The sequence below is a fragment of the Ambystoma mexicanum genome, chromosome 6p (assembly GCF_040938575.1).
Source record: "Ambystoma mexicanum isolate Mex_15411 chromosome 6p, UKY_AmexF1_1, whole genome shotgun sequence".
Lineage (NCBI taxonomy): Eukaryota > Metazoa > Chordata > Amphibia > Caudata > Ambystomatidae > Ambystoma > Ambystoma mexicanum.
The window spans coordinates 623,366,132-623,393,664 of NC_090935.1; the positions used below are offsets into that span (position 1 = coordinate 623,366,132).

Here is a 27,533-nt window from a genome sequence, read left to right on the forward strand (position 1 = left end):
TGGATCATATTGCCATCTATGTAATAATTTGATTGCATGGAGTTTGTATTGATTCGAAATGGATATTCGTGTGCCAGCCTGGCATATGGTATCCCATAGGTCTGGAGTGAACTGTTCGGAGAAATCTGTCTCCCATCTGCTTTTCAATGAGTCCGTGTTCGCCCCCTCCCCTTCTATCAATGTTTTGTACATATCGGAGATTAGGCCTTTCATTGCAGTTCTTGAGCCGAGTATTTTCTCAAAAGGGGTGAGTTCTCTCATTAATGTGGGTTTCCACATGGCTCTTGTCAAAACCCCTTTTATCTGCAAGTATTGAAAGGTGGATAATGGGCCTATTCCGAGAGCTTCGGTTAGTTCAGGGAGAGAAATGAAGGAGTCTTTCCATTACAATTGCCCTACTCTCTCTAATCCAGCCTCATACCATGATTCGAACCTTTTGACTCCTGGAATGTGGTCGTTGATTCCTGGGGACCACAAGTGGCTGAGGGGAGCCGGCCAAGTAGTAATGTTTTGCATGTTTTTGCCATGTGTCCATATGTCCCAGATGGTCATTAGTATCGGGTGGTCTTTGAGTTTTTTACAGATTCTTTTTTTAGGTGCCCATAACCATTCAGATACTTTAGCTGGTGTAAAGTAATGGTTATCCATATCGACCCACTGGGTGTCTGTTTGGTTACGGAGGTGTGGAATCAATACCCTGAGTTGGGCGGCCTCATAATATTTTTGAAAATTGGGAAGCCCAACCCCACCTTTATCTTTTGGGAGCGTTAGAGTTTTATATGGAATTCTGGCTTTCTTCCCTTGCCATAGGAATTGGAGCATGGCCCTTTTGATCTCAGTAAAAACGTTTTTGGGAATCCTAATGGGTATCGCTGGAAAAGGATATAGGAACTGGGGCAGGGATATCATCTTAATTGCATTGAGCCGGCTTAGCCAGGATATTGTGAGCTTATCCCATCTTGTCAAGTCTAACCTAAATTGTTTCAATAGGGGAGGGAAGTTTGCTTCAAATAGGTCACTTAGATTCTTCGTTAATTGTATCCCCAGGTATTGTAGTTGTGAATGTTCGATATTGAGACCGAATGGGGAGAATTTGATGGTATTATCTTTTTGACCTTGGAGGGGAAAAAGTGTGGACTTTGTTTTATTTATTTTGAACCCAGAGAGTTTACCATATTCTTCTATCATGCAGAGAGCCCGGGGGATGGAGACGGAGGGGTTTGTAATGTGGAGGAGGATGTCATCTGCGTAGAGGGCAATTTGTATTCTGTTGTCCCCAGTCGAATACCTTTTAGTGTAGGGCCCGCCCTTATTGCGATTGCCATGGGTTCTAAGGAGAGGGCAAAGCGAATCGCTGAAAGGGGGCATCCTTATCGTGTCCCCCGCTGCAGGTTGAACCATCGTGAGTATTCCCCGTTCACAAATATAGATGCCTTGGGGTCTGTATAAACTGTGTGTATCACTCTCCTAAATCTAGTGCCCATTCCCACCTTTCGTAGAACTGCCTCAAGGAACCCCCATTCCACCCTATCAAAGGGCTTTTCCGCGTCGATGGAATGCAGGGCCGGGTCATTCTCCATGGTCTGGGATGCGTGGATCAGGTGTAAGGTTTTGCGGATTGTGTCTGCACCTTGTCTGCCCAGTATGAACCCAACCTGATCGGAGTGTATAAGTTGAGGGATGAGGGTTTCGAGTCTCGCTGCCAAGATTCTGGTGTATATCTTTGAGTCAAGGTTAAGTAGAGAGATGGGGCGGTACGAGGAACATTTCGTAGGATCCCTCACAGCCTTGGGGATAACAGGGATCAATGCCCTGGTAAAGGAGTCTGGGGGTTTCCCTGTGTCCATTATTTCATTAAAGAGGAGCGTTAGGAAGGGGGCCAGCGCGGTGATGAAAGTTTTATAAAATCCGGCGGTGTAGCCGTCTTCGCCCGGGGACTTGCCCAATGTTAATCTTTTTATGGCAGCTTGGACCTCTAGTTCCGTAATAGGGGATTCTAATGATTCAACCTCCAAGTCTGGAATACGGGGTACATCTATTGAGGACAGATAGGACTCTGTTTGTGATCGTTCAGGGTCTACCTCAGAAGAATATAGAGTTTCATAAAAGTCGGCAAAATGTTCTGGGATGGTGGTGCGGGTGTGTGATGTGGGGGAGGTATCGCCTTTAATTTCTAATACTCTTCGCTCCGCTCTTTGTTCTCTCAGCCTGGCAGCGAGAAGTGCGTCGGCCTTATCGCCCTTCTCGTAGAATTTTTGTTTTAAAAATCTTAGTTTACGCACAACCTGTTCATGCTCCAACAGTTTCAGTTCGTTTCTTTTCTCTCTGGCTTCGTTCATCTTCCGAGGATCCACTTCATCTATTTTGGGTGTGCGTTCTAATTGGGAGATTTCAGTTCGGAGCCTTTGTTCAATAAGGTTAAGTTCTCTCTTCTTTGATGAGCCTTCCCTTACCAAGATCCCTCTCCAGGTGACCTTCCCGGCCTCCAACACTGTTTGTTTGGGTGCCTCTCCATTGTCATTTGTTTTAAAGAATTCGGAGATTTCTGTCTCCATTTCAGTTCTGAAAACGACATCCCTCCAAAGGCTCTCGTTGCAGCGTCATTTCCCACTATTTTTAGGTAGGTCGGCCCACTGGATGTCTGTGAGGACCATGTCGTGGTCGGACCAAGTAATCTGGGTTATGTTTGCCTGTGACGTTACTTCAGAGAGCTCTCTGGAGAGATACATGTAATCTATACGGGTGTACATATTGTGGGGAGCGGAATAGAAAGTGTAGCCTTGTTCTTCCGGATGAAGAGCTCTCCATGTGTCTACCATGTTGTACAGTTCCATCATATTAGCTAGCTCAGTCGGTTCAGGTCTATTCTGATGAGTCGTGGTAGGGTTCCCAGCATTCCGGCCGGGTTCGCCCATTGGTTAAAATCCTCCCCCCCAAGATGAAGTGCCCGGTGGCTTCGAGTAGTATCTTAGAGATTGTTCTGGGGAGAAATCTAGACTGGCCTGTGTTCGGAGCGTACAAGGTGGCAATTGTGACATTCAGATTACCTAGTCCATTTACTAGCATTGCTCGTCCTCAACGTCTGACCATGCTTTGGTCATCACAAAATCTATGCCTTTTCTAATGAGGATTCCCACCCCTCCCTTTCTGAGTGGGCCAGAGCCCCAAAATTCAGTTCCCACTCGTTTCCCAAGAATCAGTCGTTCATCTCCTTTTGTGTATTTTGTTTCCTGGAGTAGAAGAATATCTAGTCCGCTTCTACGAAATTCTCTGGCTACAAGGGACCGTTTCGTCAGTGAGTTGAGCCCTTTAACATTGAGTGTTCCAACTCTTAAGGAGACCGGTTCCCTTATATTAACGTTTGTGGCCATAGTTCTTTCTTGCTGGGAGTTGTCTCTTTGTATACACTCGGCAATGCGCAATGCTCACGAGGCGCACGCTGGTTTGGCTGTTGTGGTTCATTATTTGCTGCTCTGACCTTCTTTGTTTCCTTAACTTTTCCCTCCCCTTCTCCCCCCTCCTTCCTCCTTCCTAATTGATGGCGTCCGGTCGAGCCCAGTCGGTTGTTCCAGGTCTACATCGGACCACTTCCGGGGGTCGTTACTTCACGCCCCTTGACCAGAATAAGTCATCATATTCCAGAGTGAGCCCCCTTGTGGTTCCCCCCCTAATTATCTTCATTAGAGTTCAGGGAATGTGTGTGCGCTTGTGCATCCATATCACACCATTGACCTACTTTGATTGGAATTGTCTTACCAGTATCATCTGGTGTCAGTTGTCCGTTTCTGGGGAGAGATTGCCCCTCCTGAATTTCCGTGACCCCTTTTTACTCTCTTTCTCCGGGGGCCTTGCAGTCGCCATTCTCTTCCTTCCTTGTTTGTCGCTTCTTGACTCGCCTCTTCTCATTGTGACCCTAGGAGGTCAGATATGCACGATTTTATCTCGTTCTCCGAGCGCAGTCTGAATCCGGTCCCATCGTATTGGAATGTGAGGGAGAAGGGGTAACCCCATCTATATCTAATGTTCTTTTCCTTGAGCATCTTCGTTAGAGGTCCGCACATTTTTCTGAGGTCTAGAGTCAAGGAGGAGAGATATTGGTAAATGGAGATTTGTGCTCCGCACAGCGTAATCTTCTCACTCATTCTGGCTTTCTCAAGAATTCTAGCTTTGTCCCTGAATCGGTGAAATCGGGCGAGGACTGAGCGCGGTCCACCCGCTGGGCCTCCTGCTCTAGGAATTTGTTCGGTCACCGGTTCATCCACCCCATCATCCGTTGTCAGAAGTTTGATGATGTTGTGAAGTGTCTCCTTAATCCGCTTCCGTTTCCCCCTCTCTCTCCGGAATACCAAAAATTAGTATATTATTCCTCCTTTCTCTGTTCTCCAAATCATCGAGCTTATGTTTAAACTCGTATTCACGTTGTTCCAGTTCCGTCATTCTTTGGTCAAATTGCCCTTCCAGCGGGTCAATGGAGGCCCGATTGTTTTCAACTCCTTTGAGTCTGTCCTCTATGCTATCAAGCCGTTGAGTGATCCTATCTATTTTGCCACCTATATTTGTTCCCAGGTTCTTAATCTCCCCCAGTAGGGCGGCTATGTCTCCTTTCGTGGCTGCAGCCAGGTCGTCTCCTGTAGTGGCGCAGTCAGCCATCTTGGCGCTAGCGGTTGTAGGCAAGGTGGGAATGTAGGCAAAGTGAGCTAGTTTATGCTTAGTACTCAGACAGATCACCGATGGTGGGCCTGGGTAGAAGATGCGTGCGCTGTAATAATCCACGTCTCACTCGATCTAGGTGGATGATGACGGTCTACTCCCTCGAGTTGCGTTGCGGATAGTTTGCGGATCTTTGGCGAGGGCCTTGTGTTGTGCGTTGATCTTTCTCTGTAGGAGTTCAATTTTTATTAAACATGGCTGTTTGTAAACTAGTGCACCAGGATTCGTCTTTCACAATATCCTGTGTGTTCGAGAACGGGGCGCCAATTGTTTTTTTTTTTTTAAACTTTTTTTATTAGTGGTCACAAAAGATGCACAGCATTCACCGCATCACATTTCACATATTTCAACAATGATATGAAACATAGCTCATTGAAACGTTAAAGATTACAAAGACTCGTCATCAGAAACCATGTCGCATAAATACATTCCGAAAGGGCCCCATATATCTTTAGGCCTACTTGTAACTGGCTGAGTCAGGACAAATTGTTCTTCCAATTCGTTAACATATGTTAGTTCGCGAAGGAAATGGTTCATGCTCGTTGGACCAAGGCTTTTCCAAGTTTGCAAGATGCATTTTTTGACCACCGCACATGAGATATTAAACAGTCTCCTGATTTTTTCGGAGCATTTGCCTATGTCACCAAACAGGTATTTCTGTGGGATTATTTCAGGGGGATCTGTGTGATTTCTTCCAGCATCACCGCCACGTCCCTCCAAAATCCCGCCACCACCGGACACCCCCAGTACATGTGGAATGCACCCGCCTGAGGAGCCCTACATTTGGGACACTCGTCCAACCCATCCACCATGAATTTAGCTATTTTAGCCGGTGTGTAGTGTAGTCTGTTTAAAATCTTAAATTGAATTAAGCGTAGGCCAGCATTTAGTGATACCATTTTGGTGAGCGAGCAGTACCTCTCCCAAGTTCTTTCATCAGTGGGGGCCCGTAGATCTCTTTCCCACTTGTCTTTGACCTGGTTTGTTGTGGGAGCATGGGCCTGAACCGCCACATATAGTTTAGAGATTCCCAGGCCATCCCCAGCGGTTGCCAGCTGCGTACATGGATTATTAAGGGGCTCATCCGGAAAGAGCGGTCAGTGCTTCTGAAAAGCTGATCTCATGCGGTAGTATTGGAGTGTCTTAAGCGGTCCCCTGCCCGGTGCCCTCAATACGTCACTTAAGGCTGCGAATTTCCCGTTAATAAACATGTTGCCCAGTTTCATTTCTCTATTTGGGTCCCAGGATTCATGTAAGCTGCTATCATGTGTTGGGGGTATGCCCGGGTAATTCCAGAGGGACACCTCTGGGTTATAAGGGGTTTCCAAGCCCAGTCTTTTGTATATAGCTTTCCATGCCCCGACCGTGCAGCTCACTGGGTTGTACTCACATGTATCTCTATATTGTGTGTCGGACATTAGACTGTATATTCGTGGGGTGTGTGGTGTATTCCTCTATCCACGTGTGGGGTGGGCCATTGGATTCACCGTACCAATATTTCGCAAATTGCGCTTGGGCAACGTAATAGTACAGTTCATAGTCTGGTGCAGCTATGCCACCCGAGGAGTATGGTTCAGTAATTTTTTCCCACCCTATCCTTGCTGTTTTCCCATTCCATAGAAAAGTTACCACCATGGATCGAAGCATGGCAAAGAAGGGCCGCCCCGGCCATATTGGGACGTTCACAAAAAATACAGTAATTTGGGTAAGATTCACATTTTAAGAACTGCGACTCTGCCATGAAGTGAGATTGGAAGGCGCCCCACATCAGTAATTTAGTGTTTAACGATTATAATGCGCTTTCGTGATTGTCTGTGTATAGTGTATGTCTATCCCTAGAAACAAGTATCCCCAAGTATCTAATAGTTTGTTCGGACCATTTAAGCCCGCACCGCCTGTCTGGGCACTTGGTTGTTGGTGTAAGTGGAAATATTTTGGATTTGGCATTGTTTATAGCATACCCAGAGTACACTGCAAATTCCTGAAATCTCCGCCATGATGGGTGCAATGTTATTCTCTGGCTCACGGACATATAGGTGTGTATCATCCGCATATAGGCAGATTAGTTGGGTGGAGCCTTTCATTTTTATCCCCCTGTCTGAGTGTCTAAGTCTAATCGCGATTGCCATTGGCTCTATGGTTAGCGCAAAAAGGCGAGAATGGGCACCCCTGCCTGGTGCCTCTTCCCAGTAGGAATAATTTGGAGATGGATCGATTAGTTAGTACTCTTGCACCGGGTTCCGTGTATAACAGTTTCACATATCTAATACAATTGGGGCCCATCCCAAATGCCTCCAGTACCGCTAACAAATAAGCCCACGACACTGAGTCAAAGGCTTTTTCAGCTTCGAGGGATATGGCCACTGCATTTCTCCCCGGGTCTATCTGTGCCATAATGCCAAAAAGTCTACGGAGATTTATGGCTGTTGATCTAGCGGGGATAAACCCGTTTTGGTCAGGAGTGACCAACGTCCGGACTGCCGGCAAAAGTCGATTGGCCATAACTTTTGCAAATATCTTGGCGTCAGTGTTTATAAGTGAAAGGGGCCTGTAGGATGATATATCTTTGGATGGCCGACAAGGTTTAGGGAGTACGGTTATCACAGCCTCTCTCATCGTCGGGGGTAGTATATTGGTCTCTAGGGCTTCCTCCCATACCTGCAATAGTATTGGTACCAGTTCCTCGCAGAACTCCTTATAGAATTCGGCACCTAACCCGTCTGACCCTGGAGCTTTACCTGACGATGGCACCTTAATTAATTCTGTGATTTCCACAGCAGTTACAGGTTGCTCCATTGCCAGTCGGACCTCCTCTGAGAGTTTTTGGCATGGAGAGTGCCGCTAGATATGATTTAATTTCAGTGTCTGTTTTGGTGTCTTTATTCCTATATAGTTCTTGGTAGAATTTAGCAAATTCACTGTGAATCCCCTCTTCCCTCCGGAGAACCTCCCCTTGTGATGTTTGTAGGCTCATAATCTGGTTCGGTTGCTTGTCCTGTTTGAACAGTCTGGACAGTGTCCTCCCAGCTTTAGTCCCATCCAAGCCCATACCGGTGCTGCCATATAGCGCATTTCTCTACTGCCCAAATTCCCAAATTCTTGGAGGTGTGCCTGAACTTCGGCCAGTATTGCCTTGTGTGTGCGAGTATGTTTCTTGTAGTTCCCCAGTTTACGTTCAGTTTCGGTTAGCTCAGCTCGCACACCTTTTAGGAGACCTGCAGACTTGGATATCAAAGATCCCCTGGTCCAAACCTTAAAGGATTCCCAGACAGTGGAATACCTATCAACTGATCCACATTGTTAGTAAAAAAACTCTTCAATTTCTATGTGTTCCTCCACCACCCTGTAGTCGCCCAACATTCCTCCTGGCATTTTCCATCTTTTTACGGGCTTAGGGGCATCGTGCAGCTCCACCTCCAGCAACACAGGGGAATGATCAGATTGTGTGCGGGGTAATATCTCACATGTCTTCAGTGCAGTAGCCACAGTAGGGGAAATAAACCAATAATCTATTCTAGAGTCATGAACTGAAGAGTAATACGTGTATCCCCTACTGTCCAGGTGCACCACAAGCCAGGCGTCCGCCAGCGAAAGCTGTGGTAGAATGTGCATCAGGGTGAGGACTGTTTTATTTGGTGCCATGACAGTAGTCCTGGATCTATCAAGTCTCGGGTCCATGGCCACATTGAAATCCCCTCCCCAAATTATAGTGGTCACATTAATTGAAGCAATTAATTGATACATATTTGTGTAGAAGGCAGGGTCATCAACATTAGGCCCGTATGTGTTGGTCAGCAATAGTTGCTGGCCAGCAATCTCACCCCACACCAGAACATAACTACCTAGTTGGTCAACCCTTTGGCCTTCTAGGTTGAACCCCACACTTGGATGAATAAGGGTGATGACCCCTCTGGACTGGGATGAATAGTTAGTATGGAACCTTAATTTGCCCCATTTGGGCAATATGTGTAAATTGCTTGCATCCATTGTGGGCGTTTCTTGCAACATTAGGATCTGGGGGCCATGCCTGGTGATATAATTGCCCACTTTCTTAGTCTTTATCTGGTTTATTAATCCCCTGACATTCCACGACAGCAGTTTTACCTTCAACCCGTCACCAATGCTTCATAGGGAAATGTTCCGACAATGCCTCGTCTCTTCGTGATATAATGCTTGTATAGCATGGGTAGCGCCAGCATCTGTGCAACCACTGATTTAACCATTAACAAACATTCTGCCTCCTTCATCCCCCCCTCGGGACGAGACTCCTTCCCGTGGGGAACAATCGCTGTTTCGAACCATGAGTCTATATAACAACATACTTCATACCCTCTTCCCTCCCACCCTCCCTCATCATCACCCCAACTTGACGATGTTCCCACATCAACTTGTGGAATATTCCAGGGGTATCAGTGTTGATCCACATGACCGCCAACCTCGGTACTCCCCACTCCACCTACCATGGATCATGGGGCCGCTTTCTATTTCTAGTTCAGCCTAGTTCCGGACAATAAAGGATATGGTAGCCCAAACATAACTTTGTCTGGTATATGTCATTAATCCGCTGGGCGGGGTCTGTTCTGCGCCGGTCTGCCCCCTCTAGGAGGAAGTGGTATAGAAGTTTCTATATAAGCCATGGCTTCAGCCGGAGTTTCAAAGAAGTGCGCTCTTCCTGCATGTTGAATCCTCATTTTGGCCAGGAACATCAAAGCGTATGTAATCTGGCGTGTTCAGGGTAATAAACATCTGTACATTTTAACACCTTCCCCCTATGGTTTGCTTGGCCAGCGCAGAATGGGGTTCAAAGTATGTTTACACACTTCTTAGTGTTTAGGTCTTCAGGGCGTGTTGGTCACGAATGGACTGTCCTTCCACGTATGCGGGTGTAGTAATATTCAGTTTGTAATATCTCGTGGTACTGAGTCTCCGTCTTAACTTGCGCAGCTTATGTGTTTATCAAGTGTTTTCTTATTAATGGAGGGCTACGGGGCAGCCCTTGCACATTTCCAGGTGATCAAGGGGCAGTAATGTAGCCGGTGTTGAGCAGCAGTAGAGTATCCCTCCCGTGAGCAATTGGAGGCATCAGCGCCTCTTTAAACTATGATGAGCCTCCACGAGCGCGCTACACCGCCTCCGCGCAGTCTTTGAGGGCCGGCTGCACCAAGTGCGCCCACCACGGGCGGTCTGTGTCCCACCGCGTGGTATACTCCAGGCTAGGTAGTCCGCCTCGGATCCGGACACTGTATCCCTCGCAGAGCGTCAATGTTCGGCGGGTTCAGGGTAATTGAAAGTTCAGCTTCCCGTTAAATTATGGATCTGCATTCCCGAGACCTCCGCCCTGCTAGCTTTCCTCAGCCCAGGCACAGGCAACGTCTCTTCTAGTCCATTAACATCGAGACCCCCTACCCGAGGGTCCCCCTGCACATGCGTCAGCTTCCCCAGCCACTAGGGTGAGCGGCGGTCTAAGCGAGGGCTATGAAAAATTGCAAGCTCTTCATCCAGCAGGGGTGAAATCTGCCATAAACAGCTTCGCTCCTCTCCCACCACCTCCCGGCCTCTTACTTGAGGTCACGTGTGTGCGTCGTGCTGCTTCCAGGACCTCCCATGTTATAGAGCTGCAGCGCCCTTGGTGATACTTGCAAATTAGTTGCAGGGCCTCACTCTATCACGGCATTTGAAGGGGTAGAGAGCGTTATCTAGCAGCTGGAGCACCTTACGGGTCTCGGTCATGGTTTGGGGCCGTTGGTTTATATCCGTTCCAGCCGCCTTCCCCGTCTTGGCGCCTCTAACACCTGTTTATTGGGCTTAGGCGTGAGCCGCAGTGGCAGGCTCCTCCCACTTGTGGCCTGCAGTCACTCTGCTTCCCCGGCCATTGGGTAGATCTGCCCGGTTCTATTTGTCGGATCGCTTCATCACTGAGTGTCGGCCAATCTCACCACGGCCATATCTTTACGAATATAATTCATAGCTGACCAGGATTTTCACTGAATTTGCTGAAATGTCTCGGCCGTCTATAAATCAGGCAGCCTCTTGAAGGATAACTTGGCACAGGATGTCTCGTTGGAGCAGGAGCTACGAAATCCGGCAGCCATTCTCCTTGTGTGCAGCAGCGCCCCCCCCCCGCCCCCCCCCCCCCCCCGGGGCATCTAATTGTTTAAATATGGCAAACAATTCTTTAGATTTTGATGAGGCGTTAGAGATCCTATCGTCATATGCTGAGGATTTAGCTAGAACAATAGCTTTTTTTGTATTGTGCTGCCAGTGATTTGTAGGCAGTTAGAGTGGAGTGCTGTGGGGTTGCTTGCCATTTGCTCCGCACTTTCCACTTAAGGGCCCGTAGTTGTTTCAGCTCGGTGGTGAACCAGGAATTAGAATGTTTCTTTTTTTTGGCTTTCTTTTTCTCTAAAGGAGAAACGGCGTCAACTGCAGTTTTAATGGTGGTGTTGTAGAGTTCAGCCAGAACAGATGGGTCTGGAGAGAAAGGGGGCTTAAGAGCTGGAATCTCTAGGTAAGGACAGATCCTGTTTTTGGTTGGGATTCGTGCACATCTTGTTATTGCCAGAGGGACGGGCATGAATGATAGGGATGTAGAAATGGATAAGGTGGTGGTCAGTCCATGGGAACGGAGTATTGGAGCTGATGTCACATTGCAGTTGTGGTCTAGTATGCAACCTTCACAGTGGTTGGGATGAAGGACTTTTTGCTGGAAGCCAAAGTCCTGGGGTGCTTTGGATAAGGACTTGGCCTGTTTATCTTTATGATATTGAACTCTAGATTGAAGTCACCAAGGAGGATTGATTGTGGTGGTTTTTAGATTTTACCCAAGGAGATGGATTAAATTGTCATGGAAGTCAGATAGTGGGCAAGGCGGGCGGTTTGCTATGTGCATGGCACTTGTGGTGTTGGGAGAGATAGAGATTTTAACTGCGAGGAAATCCACATGGTCTCCAAGAAATGATGTGGTTTTCCTTACTGATAAAGTATCTTTAACTATGAGGGCTATTCCCCCACCTTTGGCAGCTGGTCTATCTTGTCTGAAGATTGTGTATGCTGGTGGGAGGGCTAGTGAGATGGAGGGTCCGGAGGCTTCATGGAGCCAAGTTTCAGTAATGGCTAAAGCATTCATGTCCAAGTTGGTGATCAAGTCATGAATTTCCGTAGCATGTGCTGGGAGAGATCTAGCATTTCTCCAGCATGGGGTCTGGCATGGATTTACATGCTCATGAATATTCCCCGTCGTCAGGCTGGGAATCCTCGGTAAAGAAAAAACCAGTATCAGTTTCTTTTCTGATCTGTCTTTCGTAGTAGTAACCAATCACTGGTCTCTGCGTCATACTGACCACAGCCAATGACTGCCCTCTACCTAAGCACCGCCTCTGGCAGCCATCTTCAGATTTTTACCGCACGTTCATGTGTTGGGATCCTCGTGCTATTGCTCTCGAGCGTTAGTGCTATTTTTTCACGTTTTTCTCAAAAACTTCGTTTTTTCGGTCAAAAGAGCCTCAAGCTCCACCGACTCTCCATCCGATCAACGGGGACCCGTGTCGGATTCGTCTGCGCCCCTCAAGGGTGAAGATTACGTCGAGCTACGCTTTTGGAGGACTCCAGAAGCTTCTCAGGCCCGGACATGGCCCAGGAGAAGGGAAGCTCGACGCCCGGAAAGCTGTTCAGGATCTGCCCTGGATGCCAGCTGCAGAACGTCTTTAAGGAGGACGAACACTCCTTTTGTCTCGACTGCTTACATGAGGACAAGACGCACGTGGAGAAGGACTGCGCGTTTTGCAGCAATATGTCGGAGCGGACCATGAAGGACCGCCATCAACGTCTCGCCAACTGGCTGGAAGGGAAGAGCCCGTCAGGCGAGAAGAAGAGGAAGAAATCCGAGCGGTCTTCTAAGACCTTTGAGGACGCCCCGGCGACGGGGGTCCAACACAAGGCCAAGCACCGCGAGTCCGCTGGCACCGGGAGCGCCGAACGGTCGGGCTCTACGGGCGCCAGGCAGGGCGCACCCTCCCCGGCACCTTCAGCCACGAGCCAACCCTCTGGGTCGGGTAAGAGGAAGGGCGAGCACCCGGCGAAGCTCCTGGAGAGGCCCCGGTCGAGCTCGAAGGCCCCATCGGAGGGAGAGCGAGGCAGTGCCCCCCCCCCTCAAGGATAAGGCGGTGAGCGCACCTAAGGTGGTGAAGGCCTTAATCCATCCGGCCAAGCCCTCTATCGATACTGTCGCGGCGGCCCTGGCTCAGCCTGTGGAGGCTACACCAGTGGTGGCGACCTCGGGGCTCAGAGTCTCCCTGCCACCTCGGAGGGAGTCCTCTTTTGTGCCCATCGATAGGACCCCCGTGAAATCCCCGGCGGGGAAGAAAAAGGGGGGGCAGGGCGTTGTCGTAGATTCGGCCTCAGCCTCGGAGGAAGAGCTGATTGAGGTCTTAAGCCACGGCCTTGGCATGGAAGAAGACCGGCCCGTCGGGATGGATCCCGACGCGGGTGACGACGACATCGTCGAGGGTGCCGATGGGGCCCCTGATCGCCCGTCGGATTCCCCTCTGCCAGCGCCGCAAGACAACTCGGCGGCCATTGTGTTGGCTATACAGTCCTTATGTTCAGAGATAAGGACGAGACTACCGTTGCCGACGGAGGAACCTCTCCCGTCGGGGGATCCTGAACCAGGACCTTCTGGTGTTCCCCCGCCCAAGGGGATGATACGGGGACTGACACGGCAGCGACGGGTACGGACGACGAGGTATACGACGAGGATCTACCGTTGTCTCCTCCCACCAGGGCTTCTCCGCCCGACGAGATTGGATCGTTCCACTCCATGATCGCCAGGGCATCCGAGCTTTTCCAACTCTGCCCTGAGGAGAAGAAAAAGAAAGGATTCCTTTATCAACGGCGCGAGGCCAAGAGGAAGACTGTCCTCGCGGTGCCTCTACTGGACGACATTTGGGATGAGTGCCTCGCCCTCCTCAAGAACCCTTCCACGACGCCAGCTAGAAGAGACCGGTACGAGAAGAAGTAGCGGGTCCCGGACGCGGCCCCCCTGTGCCTCCGGGCGCAGCCTACCCCGGACTCCGTCGTCTCCGCGGCGGCCAGGAAGAAAGCGGGGGGGGGTGCGGCCTCCACATCGACTTCCCCACCAGACGGCGAGGGAAAGAAATTGGACGCTATGGGACGCAGGGTCATCTCGTCTGCAGCGACGACGATTAAAGCGGCCAACGCCTTGGCTATCATGGCCCGCTACGACAGGGAGCCATGGTACAAACTGGCTCCCCTGCTGGACTTCCTACCGGACGACAAGAGGGCGGATGGCCTGGAGATCCTACAGGAAGGTGAGGTGGCGTCGGACCACGCCATCACTATTGCGACGGACATCGCCGACACTGGGTTTCGCCAGTTGGGCAACGGCGTGTGCCTTAGGCGGCGTGGATGGCTCAAGGCTACAGACTTCTGTCAAGACGTACAGACCAGAGTCCTGGACATGCCGTTCGATGGGAACAACCTGTTTGGGAAAACAGTGGACAATTCCCTTCAGGCCATTAAAGCGGACACTGAGACGGCCCGGGCCCTTGGGGTTCTGCAGCAACGACGGACGCCCTTTCGGAGCAGCAGAGGCAAGGGCGCCTCCAAAGGTTCCGACGGCGGTTTCTCCACCTACCGTCAAGCGGCCCGCTCGTCGTCTCAGGAGGCCTACAGAGGACGAGGCAAGTCTGGCGGACCCCGCCGTCGTCGCCAAGGAGGTCAAGGCGGCAAAGCCTCGTCGAAACCGGATTGAACCGGCCGTGGGGTCGGGCCCCCGCCGAAGCACCCCGGTGGGAGGCCGGCTGGCGAGCTTCGTCAGCGTGTGGGAGTCCATCTCCACCGACGGTTGGGTGCTGGACGCCTTAGCCCAGGGCCACGCGCTCGAGTTTCAAAGAAGGTGCCCGCGCGTCCCCCCCGTGGCCAGGAAAGAGCTTCACGTCCCTCAGCTTCTCCTGGAGGTAAAGGCGATGCTCAGGAAGGGCGCCATCGAACTCGTCCCAAAGAGGCTTCGGGGCTCCGGAGTTTACTCGAGATACTTCCTCGTGAAGAAGAAGACGGGAGGATGGCGCCCCATCCTAGACCTGCGACATCTGAACAAGTTCATCAAGGCGCAGAAGTTCCGGATGGTCACCCTCCAGCACGTCCTGGGTCAGCTGGAGGAAGGAGACTTCCTGTCGTCGTTGGATTTGGAGGATGCCTACTTCCATATTCCCATCCTAAAGGGGCACCGAAAATTCCTCAGGTTTGTGTTCCAAGGGCGTCACTACCAGTTCAAAGCCCTCCCCTTCGGACTACGGTCGGCACCCAGGGTATTCACCAAGTGCCTTGCACCGGTGGCGGCGCAGCTGCGCCGCGAGGGGATCCACGTCTACCCCTACCTGGACGACTGGCTCATCCGAGCCAAGACGAGGGAGCTCGCCGTGGAGCACACGGCAAGGACCGTCCAACTTCTCACGGACCTGGGATTCTCCGTGAACTACGCCAAGTCCCACCTGGTACCCGCTCAAAACGCACTGTTTCTGGGAGCGAAGCTCGACAGTGTCCCTTCTGGCCTCACCGTCGGAGGAAAGGACCAGGTCCATCCTGGGCAAGGTACAGCGGATGTTGGTTTCCGACGCGGCCAAGGTGAGGTCCATCAAGTCCCTCCTCGGAATGATGTCTTCTTGCATCTACCTCATTCCCATGTGCAGGCTCCGGATGCGCCCTTTGCAGGAGTTCCTGGACGCGTGCTGGATCCAAACGACGGGCGGCTTCGAGGAGAGGATCACACTCGACGAGAGTTTCCGCCGAGCGCTCCGGTGGTGGGGCAACCGCGCGCATCTGACGGCGGGCATGGACTTCCAGACCCCAGACCACCAGGAGACAGTGACCACGGATGCCTCCCTGGAAGGGTGGGGAGCGCACACCGAAAATCTGCACGCGAGAGGCCTTTGGCTCCCGACGGAGAAGTCCCTCCATATCAACGTCCTGGAGCTCCGTGCAGTGTTCTGGGCCCTCAGGTCCTTCCTTCCGTCCCTCAAGGGCAAGGTGGTGAGGATCTTCACCGACAACACCACCACCATGTTTTACATCAAGAAACAGGGCGGAACCAGGTCCCCAGCACTGTCCAAGGAGGCGCAGGACCTGTGGCATTGGGCCGTCGCCCAAAGGATGTTTCTGGTGCCGTTTCATCTGGCAGGGATAAAAAACACCATCGCCGACTCACTCAGCAGGGAGCTGCGCTCGTGCCACGAGTGGGAACTACGGCAGGATCTAGTGGATCGCCTCTTCCGACGATGGGGTACACCCCAGATCGACCTGTTCGCGACGGCGACGAACTCCAAGTGCCGGAGGTTCGCCAGCAGGTTTCCCCAGGCGAGGAGCATGGGCGATGCTTTCTCGTTCCCCTGGGAGGGCCTGTTCCTCTACGCGTTCCCTCCTTTGCCACTGCTAATCCGGCTCGTCAACCAGCTCAAGAGGTCACGGTGCAGGATGATCCTCGTCGCACCTGCGTGGCCGAGGCAGATATGGTTCCCGGACCTTCTGGACTTGTCAGCGTCCCCGCCAATCAAGCTGCCGGTGGACGCGGATCTACTCTCCAGGGAAGGAGGCGCCATCCTCCACCACGACCCGAAATCGCTGAACTTGCAGGCCTGGCTCCTGCAGCGCTAGAGTTTGGAGGATACGACATACCGGCCGACTGCAGAGAGGTTCTTGCAAAGGCCAGGGCGTCCTCGACTCTTAAATGCTACGGACACAAATGGAAGAGGTTCTCTGTCTGGTGCCACGCACAGAAGATTAACCCTCTACGGATTACGGCTCCCCAGGTATTGCCGTACCTGCTGACGCTGGCCAAAGCTGGACTGGCACAAGCGTCCATCAAGATTCATCTTGCTGCGATCTCCCGATACACCAGAACCACGGGCCGGACGTCCTTGTGGTCTCATCGTCTGGTGAAAGAGTTCATGAAGGGACTGTTCAGATCGTTCCCGCCGGTGAAGGCTCCGGCCCTGGCGTGGGAGCTCAACGTGGTGCTGACCAAGCTCATGGGACCTCTGTTCGAGCCTCTGCACTCGGCCCCGTTGAAGTTTCTGTCGTGGAAAACAGCGTTTCTTGTGGCCATCACCTCCGCACGACGGGTGGGAGAGATCCAGGCCCTTTCCTGCAAGGCCCCGTACTTGACTTTTCACGACACGAGGGTGGTGCTCAGGACGCACCCCTCCTTCATGCCCAAGGTACCGTCGGACTTCCATCTCAACGAACCCTTGGTGTTGCCTGTGTTCTTCCCGTCGCCTTCGTCGCTGGCTGAGAGGACTTTGCACTCGCTGGATGTGGCTAGAGCGCTGAAGTTCTACGTGGACCGCACGAAGTGTTTTCGGAGGACGTCACAACTCTTTGTGAACTTTGGACCTGTCAATCAGGGGAAGGCTCTCTCGAAGGCTTCCATTTCCAGATGGCTCTCCGGCTGTATCATGTACTGTCATCGGTTGGCAAACCGACCGCTGCCTGGCCGTCCGAGAGCCCATTCCACCAGAGCGATCGCAGCTACCACGGCGTTCCTTTCTGGTGTGCCCCTGCTGGACATATGCAGGGCTGCTATGTGGAGGTCGACGCACACCTTCACGAAATTCTACTGCGTCGATCGGGAACCCTCCCGCCTACCCCTCTGCGGCTCTTCACTTGGTCATACTGCCACTTCACGTGCTTCCAAATCTGAAGATGGCTGCCAGAGGCGGTGCTTAGGTAGAGGGCAGTCATTGGCTGTGGTCAGTATGACGCAGAGACCAGTGATTGGTTACTACTACGAAAGACAGATCAGAAACGAAACTGATACTGGTTTTTTCTTTACCGAGGATTCCCAGCCTGACGACGGGGAATATTCATGAGCATGTGAATCCATGCCAGACCCATGCTGGAGAACAACAGTTACAGGTAAGTAACTTGTTCCTTATCAGTACGCATTGCAGGGGACAGTGTTCTGGCGTTGTTTTTATAGTGTGTTTGAATGACTGAGAGGTTATTCAGACCTTGGTAGGACTAGATACTGCCTGTGTAGAAGGCATCACAGGGTGTGAACTTTGTGAATACGTTTTTAAGTGTTTTGCTTCTGAGGATTGGGGGGAGCCTTGACCTAGGAGTTTGTTTCTTGTGCCAGTCGATCTGGGGCGCTTTACGAAGTGGAGAGGTTTGGTGCGGCTGCAGAGCCTATTGAGCCTGATAGATGGAGGGTTATTGTAGGGCGTGGTGGAGACAGTCGGTGGGTCGTTGTGGTCAGGTGGTTTAAGGAGAGGAGATGGCAGGAAATGGGTGGGGGGGGCAATGTCCTCAGATTTAGGTGGTTCCATGGCAGCCATGCTAGGTTTGAAGTTAGCGGGGATGAGGATGGAGGGCAGTAATTATGGAAAGCAGCTACTGTGATAGTGAATGACAGCAGCTACTTTGCTGGTACCCGATAAAGGACACAGTGCAAATGTGTTAAGCACCTACAGTGCTAGGAAAAGGTAATAGGATACAGAGCAATACAGATAAGCATATGCAATGCTATTCCACAGAACAGTGCTAGGAAAAGGTCGTAGGATACAGCGCAATACAGGTAAGCATATAAAATGCTGGTACACAATACAAGTAAGCAGTTGGAATGCTAGAACTTGGTCATAGGAAACAGCACACAACAGGTAAGACTCTACAATGCTAGTACAAAGTTCAAGGAGACTGCGCCATGTAAGTACGCGGCTACTTTGCAAGTATATTTTTAAAGTACACTGTGCTTGTCAATATTCAAATAGTAGATTGTTATTAGATGACAAGCTTATATTATGGGTAGCATGCAGAGAATGCGTTACCATCTGTGGGCGAAAGACAGTTGAAATCAATGTACCGTGGTACCAGTAGTGGAGGTAACCATGATGGGGGGTGACACAGTGAAACAGGGCATACTAACGCCTAAGGCAACTTCTAGCGCTCATGTGATGTGGCTATCAGCCGCTATGCAGGACTCAGTAGTCGGCGACATGACAACTGACACCAGTAGTCAGACGACAAGGTGGCAGGCGGTAAGGTGCTGCAAATCCTGCGGAGAGCTGCAGTCGTGGGGCGGTAATCAGGGAGACTGGTAATGGTGAGATGATACGGAAGATAGGGTACTGTGAAGGCGGTGGTGCGTGTGGCAGAAAGGCACGTGAAGGATTTAAAAGGCTATAGCAGCGCTGTGTGTTGATAACAATCTTACCCAAGATGTTTCAGGTGCATTCTGTGGTCATCAGTGCTTATGCATTGTCCAGTTAGAGTTATAGGTGACGTGTGACGAAGATAGAAATGTGCATGGCAGCCCTTCAGCTCTCCCTGCTCGGGACAGGGCCCTAGGCTGGGGGCCTTTGGCGACAGGGGCCGACTTCCGCCTGCTGACGTGGCCTATTGGGCTAAAAGGAGGAGGACACCTCCGGTTGCTTAGCAACCAAATAAACAAACAGGTTGGCGTGTCTGCGGCCATCTTAGGTCAGCTGGAACATGCTGAAACTGGCGCTTCTCGTGGTGCTGAAGGTCTGATCACGAATCTGCCCGCAAATATAGATGTGCAGCATGTAGAATGCAGATGATGGTTTGCAGGTGTAGGCCAGAATGGTAATGGCGGCTGTGGAAATCACGTAGCAGCAGTCCGTGAGACCATAGACGGTTGAGCGAGGGTCTTTGTCTTCTCCTCAGCGGCCGGAATTAGCAGAACAGCAGGGTGCAGTGGCTCCTGCGCTCCCTGGTGATGAAGTGCATTGATGGTAAATTAATAGGGAAAGGAGGAATACTTTCTGTAAAAGCTCATATGTCACTTTGTACACATTTGTTCATACTTACTATGAAAAAGATGTGGGTCTGCCACCCTCCTTGTAGAGGATGGTGGTTTATTATATCTGAACATTATTTGACATATGAGATAATGGCCAGGTGTTGGGACAGCATGCTCTATGAGTAGGAGACTGTACGTGTTACTAGTTTGCATATATGTATCTCAAGTTTTCTGTTATAGTTGGGTAAATCTGGTTAGAGACCAGGGTTGGGAGGGGGAGTATTGGGGCTCATTTGGGTGATTGGAATCTGACTGGGGGTGTTGTGAGGTGGGGGATAGGGTTTACTGTTGGTGCTTAAAGATGCCAACCTTCTTTACTGCTGGAACAAATAATGAAGAGTATCACTGTTTATGATGTGGAAACGCATAGGGTGCCTTGGAGATTAACTTTCCTGAACCTAAGTGTCCAGTATAATTACTGTATTGGATAATACAATTAAATATCTGACCTGGTATTTAAGACGGCTCCAACAATGAAATCGACAACAAAAGGTGATTGCATATACCAACAGGCATGGAGCAAATGTATTGATACTGCAGGAGGCACACCTCTTAGGAACATGATGTTCAAAGTCTGCCGCAAACTATGGGCTGCATGCATTTTGGTCTGTCTACACAACTAGCTCTAGAGGAGTTTTCACTCTTATAGATAAGTCAGGAAAGAGGGAGCTCAAAATCCGACCCATAAGGGATACGGGTAATGGTTAAGGGAATTCAGGAGGGACACAAAACAATAATTGATATCTGTATATTTTGCTATGTATGGTATCCAAGAGTTGTATGAACAAATGTTTAATTTGGGACATGAGGACTTAAATGTGGACTGGGTAATAGTAGGGTATTTTAGCATGCACAATGATAGAACAACTTCTAAGCCACACACCCTCACAAAGGTGGTAATGTGCATTAGACAGGCTACCGAGTTGTGCTCCCTGATCTATGGAGAAGACGGCTTCCCAAAGCAGAACAGTATACATTTTATTCAAGTGTGCATGATTCATCATCAAATATTGACAGATATTCAGTCTCAGGTGGAGTGACCTAAAGATCAATGGCATGTGAGATCTTGCCCAGGTCCCTTTTGGATCATAGTCCAGTAAATTTGCAATTAAATACTAACACTCGTAGACTAGAGAGGCATTGAAGATGTAAGCCTGATGAGCTCTGTGATTTATCATTTGCAGTACATTAGAAGAAAAGACAAAGGAGTACTTCACCAGACATATAACGTTTGAGATTAAAATAGACATGTTCTGGGAAGCATTTATGGTTTTTTTAAGGGTATGTGTATTTTGCCAGAGGGAGACTTTTTGCGTACTATTTGCCAAGAATTGGAGCTGGTGGGAGATAGGATTGGGGTGGCTGAAAAGGAACATGAACAGCATAAAGATAAATTAGCTGAGATCAGGCAACATAAGACCACATTTGAAGAGCTAGCCTCTAGAGAAATTAATTACATTTCGCAAAACGTTTCAGCCAGAGGATATGCTGATGGGGAAACTGTCAGAGAGAGTATTGTCCAAGTTGGTAAGTCAAAACAGAAGTCATGGTAACATAGGTTCATTTGGAGACTCTAAGGGGACCCTGGACTACATGGATGGACATATCTGTGCATATATTTACATCATTGTATTAAAACGTGTATCAACAAGTTCTCCCAATCAGTGAGGATGAAGTAGATGCCTACTTAAAAAATTGGGAGTTAGCATGCTTAAACAGAAAGGAGCAAGAGGAATTGGAAGGAATATTACTCTGGAGAAAGGTGTAGTTTTTATATGTAGTATTAGTTCAGTGAACGCTCTGGCACCAGATGGGTTAAGTATTGCAAGCATTTTGAGTGCTTTTGGCCACGTTTACCTGAGCAGGTACCCGACTATGGTAGGCTACCATATTTGCTAATAAAAGCTCATACGATCACATTACATAAACCCAACAAGGCACCAAGTGTCGGTGGCTCACATTGAATCCACATCACTATTAAACTTGGTGAAATCCTAGCTAGGTTCGCAGTGGCTAGGTTAACTCCTAAGATAAGAAACGTGGCCTACACGGACCAAACTGGATTAATTCCAGGGAGTTTTATTAGTGGGAATATACGCACAATGCATAATATCCTGGTGGTGAGGTTCAAGAGTCTGGGGCAGTGGCAGTTAACAGCAGATGCTGAGAAGGCCTTCAACTAGTCATGCTTTGAGTATTGCATAGGGTAGGATTCCACACGTGCCGAATACCGTAGGGTAGGCTACACTATGATAAACGAAATGTGAGAATCATGGTAAATGGAACAATGGTAAATGGAATATTCTGCCCCAGGATATAGGCTTCAGAGTAGACGCCAGTAGTCTGCTCAAGCTCACAGATAAAAGGAGTAACGAATCAATAAACCTGATCTCTAGAGGGACCACAGTCAAGATCATGATCTTAGAACCCTGCATTAAAGGGATATCCCTTTTAGAGCCACAGTGAAACCAGACGAGTCTATGAACTCAGGTGTGCATCCCAGATTGCTAGACCTTTTTAGAATGTCCCATTTCATATAAAAGCATCGATGTGCTATGAATTGGTGACTGTGAGCCTGTTAGGCAGAAAGTAGCGGATCAACAAAGGCTTCTGAATGGGGAACCCTTCGCCCCCTACTCATCCCTACCGAAAGAGATCAAAGGCTAATGAATAGTAAAATTGTCAATCAAATAGTTCTCTGGGCTGCATAAAGTGATCAGCACCCTCACCGGCACCACGGCAGAAGAAGATGAAGGCAATGCAGGGAGTCATCCACCACCCAGCGAGACACTACGCACACAGCCCGGCACAGGCACCGGGGAAGAAAAACCAACAAAAAGCAGCCATAAGGGACTGGGTAGATCAGAAAGCCTTTCCTCAGCCAGCACAATGACAGCCAGCTTTCCCACACATCACTCTGATCAGGTATGTCTCCGTCTTCCCTGTCATCTCTCCCCACTAATTTGGGAATCCTACTGCAGGCGCCCGCTCCTCAACTTCACATTTGCAGGCAGGCTCTCAGTCTATCGGGGTCCTGGGTCAAGCAGATAAGCGGGCGGTCCCGCTCAGCGCGTAAATCGCAGATGCATCACTCCGGTCCCCAAAGCCTTTCTCTAGTACACTCGAGGAAGAAGCCCTATCTTGAAGTACAGAGCAGAGTCGCCTCAGATTGCTGATCTCTCAGTTCTGTCCTGTTTCTCCCACACCTCCTCCTTTCATTCTTTTCTGGGGATCTTCAGAGATAAAGGCCCCTAGTGGAGGCCTAGAGGGCACCTAAGAGCCATTTTTCAGTGGTGTTACTGTTCACTTGTGCAGCTGCACATTTTGTTTTAAAACGTCATGTTGCTCTTGTTGATTATACTACAGGGGTAGAAAATTCAAGCTGTAACCTACTAGCCAGTCATAAAAATTCACGTCACCTCAACTCTACAATTCTCATTCTCGCCAAAAGTCCATTATCACTAGGCGATGGCTAGTGCAAATTTTGCACTCTGTTATACTGTTATACTTTTATAGATGGCCTTGCCCTTCAGTTCATGTTGCAGAATTATGCCTGCTGATGCCATTTTTCGCACAGTCTTACTTGTGCAGCTGCCAATGGGGCACACGTTACTCCTAACACCAAGCATGAGGATTACAGGCATTTCAAACCGCTCCCTTACAACGATGGCTCTTGAGCAAACGGTGCTCTGCCTGTACACACTTCTATAATTCTACAACAAAAGCCACTGTGCAAAAGATATTTAATATAAAAAAAAGCTGGTGCCATAAATTAATGCTCAGTTAACAATGAAGAATATATACAAATACAATTCTTTGAGTTCTCTAACCCTATCTGCACCCGTCATTTAAGGGGGCACTGGTTTACAAATGATGTATTATAATCACAGCTACTATGTGAAAAGAGATCTATTCGCCTCATATATTGTTTCTTATCATTGCCTATTTGTTTTGAGATATGTTTTTGGCCAATCCATTTGTCCTAAGGAAGCACTAGGTGCACAGCGTGTGTAGGCAGGATATTGGTCAAAAGGGAGTTATAAACTGTACTGATTGAGATACTCAGCATCATAGTATGGAATTGTACTGTTTTATGCATTGCTATAACTCGCCTTTCGATGCTAGACACATCAAGCAGGATTATGGCTGTCAAAGACAAATGAACTGTGCAAACATGGTTTAGTGTTGTCTTTAACTGGACAATCAGACTCAGACTTAAACTAAAAATGTTTCTCTGAAAACACAAATCAGAGTAAATTATTATGTTAGTCTAAGTATTCATTTTTTTAACATAAGTGTTTTGTCATTACTGGAAACTGTTTATCAACTCCACAAATACTTTTGGGTTATCACGGACTGCTTCACTCAAGTTATTCCTTCTAAATGCGGTTTGTACTGGCTGAGGTAGTAGCCGAGGGTGGACTGCCACTACCTGAGTCTAGTCGTTCATCACAAGCCCCCATATGATATTCACAGAGGGAGAGCACAGGAAGCCTATTCGCTAGAAAAATCCCTACTTCATTTGAATCTAATTTTAATTTACAACTCCCATCTTACCTCACTGCTGACAGTACTGGCTGGTATTGATGGGAATTGTGGGAGCTGTTAATACAGACATGAGCTTGCCAAATGCTTTGGACAACAACTCCCATCATCCATAGCCAGAATTGTCAGTGGGGAGAGATCATTAGCATTGTAGTCCAAAACAGCTGGAGATCTGCAAGTTGCTAGTGTACTCCTGATGTTTATTAATATCACGTGATGTTACCTTTTTTTTATTTCCCACCTGTCTGACCTTCGGTACTTATGCTGACATGCATGCAGGAAGATTCTCAATAATGTTTTCTTTATTTGTAGATATTACATTATGAGTGCATCTAAAAATTAACATGCACATAAATAAACAAGTCTGCATTCTTCATGGGGTGTCCAATCCTGAGAGTGGGGGAGCATTGTGGTTTGACCGGCAGAGACACTGAATATTTGAGGAATATTGTATAATGGCTCCAGGTGGATGGGAGATGTACGTTCCTGACTAAGGAGAAAGCAAGGTGCTCTGGCAAGCTTGTGGGGATGTAAAGATAGTTATGCATGTTGTCAAGGTATCCTCAAAATTCATTTATCTTGTACTTTATGTGCTGATCTGATCCGATCCCCTACACTGTTGCATGGGCCAAGGACACATAATTAGTCCTGAGATAAAGTGATAGGGAGGCTGTGTTATAAACCCACAAATATTGATGTATTTATACCACTCTTGATACTATTCAAAAGTGACTAGATGTTCAAATAAAATATGGACCAAATCAAAGATAAGGTTCTTGAAGATGCTAATAATGACTTGCTCATGCCCTGGGCTAATGGGTTGCAAGTGGTAGTAAGGTAACGAGACATCCACTTAGGCCTCTGCAAGGAAATCTAAACAAGACTGCTCATCTCACTGTCCATCTGACCCCCAACACTTACCCTTCAGGGCTCCAAAGGTATTGAACTGCCCTACATGTAACACTGCTTTTTGTCTAGGTAACTTTTGCCAGGTGTATGCTATGCCACCCATGTACTGTAACCTGCTCCAACATTGCTACACCTCATGTAACCGGTAAGCAATGCTGTAACTTGCCACTAAGTCACCTTCTTCTAACAACGCCTCGATGCCCTTGTGCTGCCAGTGCGCTTTATAAATACAAATAAATATGTGCTCTTCTTCCTTAGAACTATTGGGATGCGGGTGAGGGATCTGTGCTACGTCAACCACTAGGAATTGGCTGGGTCAACAGGTTGCAAGGAGGGATTACGGTAACTGGGGAGCCAATGCCCAGTTTACAGGGGAGCAATGGTGTTAGGGATGATGTCAAAGGCAATGATTTAGGAGATAAGTGTCTTGCAGGGAGCAAAAGTCAGATTGGGCAGGCAGAGTGTTAAGCAGAGGATGGTGGCACTGGGATGATTGCTAAAAGTATGGATGATACAGCAGTGAAATCGGAGGGTGCTAGGATAGTGGGTTATACACCATGGAATGGTGAGGTACAAGTGATGGACATGGGCTCTTCATACTGGGAATCTTTCTCAAAGATTTGTTGTATACCAATAGTGGACGGTGTCCCCTGTTCAAAGGAGTGGGATGGGAGCAAAAGAAGGGTTGGAAGGGTGCTTTTACTATGAATGCAACACACAACCCCCTTTGTTGGATAAACAACTGTAGTTGGAGCAGATGGCAGAATCAATGTGTAAGGTTGTTAATGTGATTGTGAAGTGAGGGTAATTCATGTTTTTGTGGTGCAATCGCTGTGAGGCGGGAAAGGCACAAATCAAATTAGTTGATGAGATACAGAGATGCGAGATATTGGCCGTTCCAGATCCCTAGTGTAAGTTTGGTGAATAGGCAGGGATGATTTGAGGGCTAACCCCAGTGAGAGACTAGTGTGGTAATGTGGTGCGTATGAGCAGAGTGACTTCACAATCATTTGCTGAAGAATGGAGGAAAGGGTGGGATTTTAGTGGAGAAGGGGGGTACAATACGAATTGGTGACTGGAGTCTCTTGGTGAAGGAAAGGGTAAGGTTAGAGCAATTAGAAGGAGGATGAGGATGGATGGGAGCATGGTGAGGGTGAGTGGAAAAAGGTATTGGAGGAGTGGATCTTGTGCAGTTTAGGCTACTGGTGGTCAAGATAGTGATACACAAGACACAAGCCGCCAACACTTAGTTGCACATGCTGTAAGTGAACAAGGTACAGTTATGTAGGCTGCTTTGTGATGTCTGGGGTGGTAAGCACTAATGTGTCCCAGTTAGTGCTACAATGGCCTGCAAGTACACTTGGGGAGCGCCTGCTTTGGCAACTTCCACAAACCTAGGATGGTTGTCCCTACCCAGACATGAGTTCCACAAGCCTCAGCAGGGGTATAAACCATCACTGGAATAGTAAGCTTTAATGTTTCCTAGTTGGAGCTTCAGGAGAGCTGTGAACCCAGAGAGCTCAAATAAATGAATCCGTTCTGCAGTTCATTCTGCCTTCCTTCAACTTTGGAGTTGACAGAACCTTTTCCAAGCTGTCCTAAGACTGACTATCTGTGAGTGGCAGGGCTACATGACGAGCTCACACATGACATGAAACAAGCCTGATCTTAGTCGTTCTCGGTTTTATTATGAATGTCATCCTTGTGTATTGTTTTTTTTTTTTTTTTAACTCAGATCTATGTGTTAAGAATGAGTAATTTTTCGTTTTCGTTGAATTTAGTTTTATCCAGAAACAAAATGGAGAACTATTACAATGGAAGAAAGTTAATCAGAGAGTGACAATTGTAATCTCTTGTTGATATGTGAAGAAAACACCACGCATGGTTCTAAACATCAATATTGTATGTCCCTGCAGGTCGAATCTCTTGGAGAGAGGGTGGTCCTATATGTCCTAAACCGAATTATTTATCGAAAACTAGAAATGACAAAGAACGAGATGCCCTTTCTCTGTCATAGAAGCACAGATTTTGCCAAAATTATGTGGAAGAAAGGAGAAGCCGTTGGTTTCTACTCTGTCAAACTAGCAGGTAATCTCATTTTTGTAATGTTTGTTGCCAGCTCTCCAGAAGCATGCAGTGCAGTTGTTCCCTCAAAATGCATAGGTTATGCACAAATCACAGCTGCAGACTGGTCTCATATCATTATGGACAATTTGAGGAAGATGCTACAGTAGTTTTTCAGCCAACAGCGCTTTTCATGCCATAACATGAATGGCCAAACTTGTAATTAGAGAAAGTAAATAAAGCATTCCTGAATGCATAGTGCTGTCAGCTAAAAAGCCAGGACTGGCTTAAAGTGTCAGGCACACAAGTAGGGGTGTCACGGTATTAGTTTTACGACGGTACAATAACCTTCTTGCCAAATGACGGTATATCATGGTTATCGCGGTATAGCAGGTGGAGTTAACTAATCTTAACAAATATTTTCTAAAAGGTCATAAATTGTCAGATTTATCATCACAAACAAAACCAGGCA

The 27,533-nt window shown here is 48.5% G+C and overlaps 1 protein-coding gene across 6 annotated transcripts in view; it reads left to right on the forward strand.

Moving 5' to 3' along the window:
• FAM169A (family with sequence similarity 169 member A) overlaps positions 1–27,533 on the forward strand; it is a 988,180-nt gene that overhangs the window by 431,485 nt on the left and 529,162 nt on the right. For all 6 annotated transcript variants that reach the window (XM_069627477.1, XM_069627479.1, XM_069627476.1 and 3 more), the window contains exon 5: positions 26,914–27,085. In XM_069627477.1, coding sequence (XP_069483578.1) covers positions 26,914–27,085 — 172 coding nt within the window. The remainder of the gene's footprint in view (positions 1–26,913; positions 27,086–27,533) is intronic.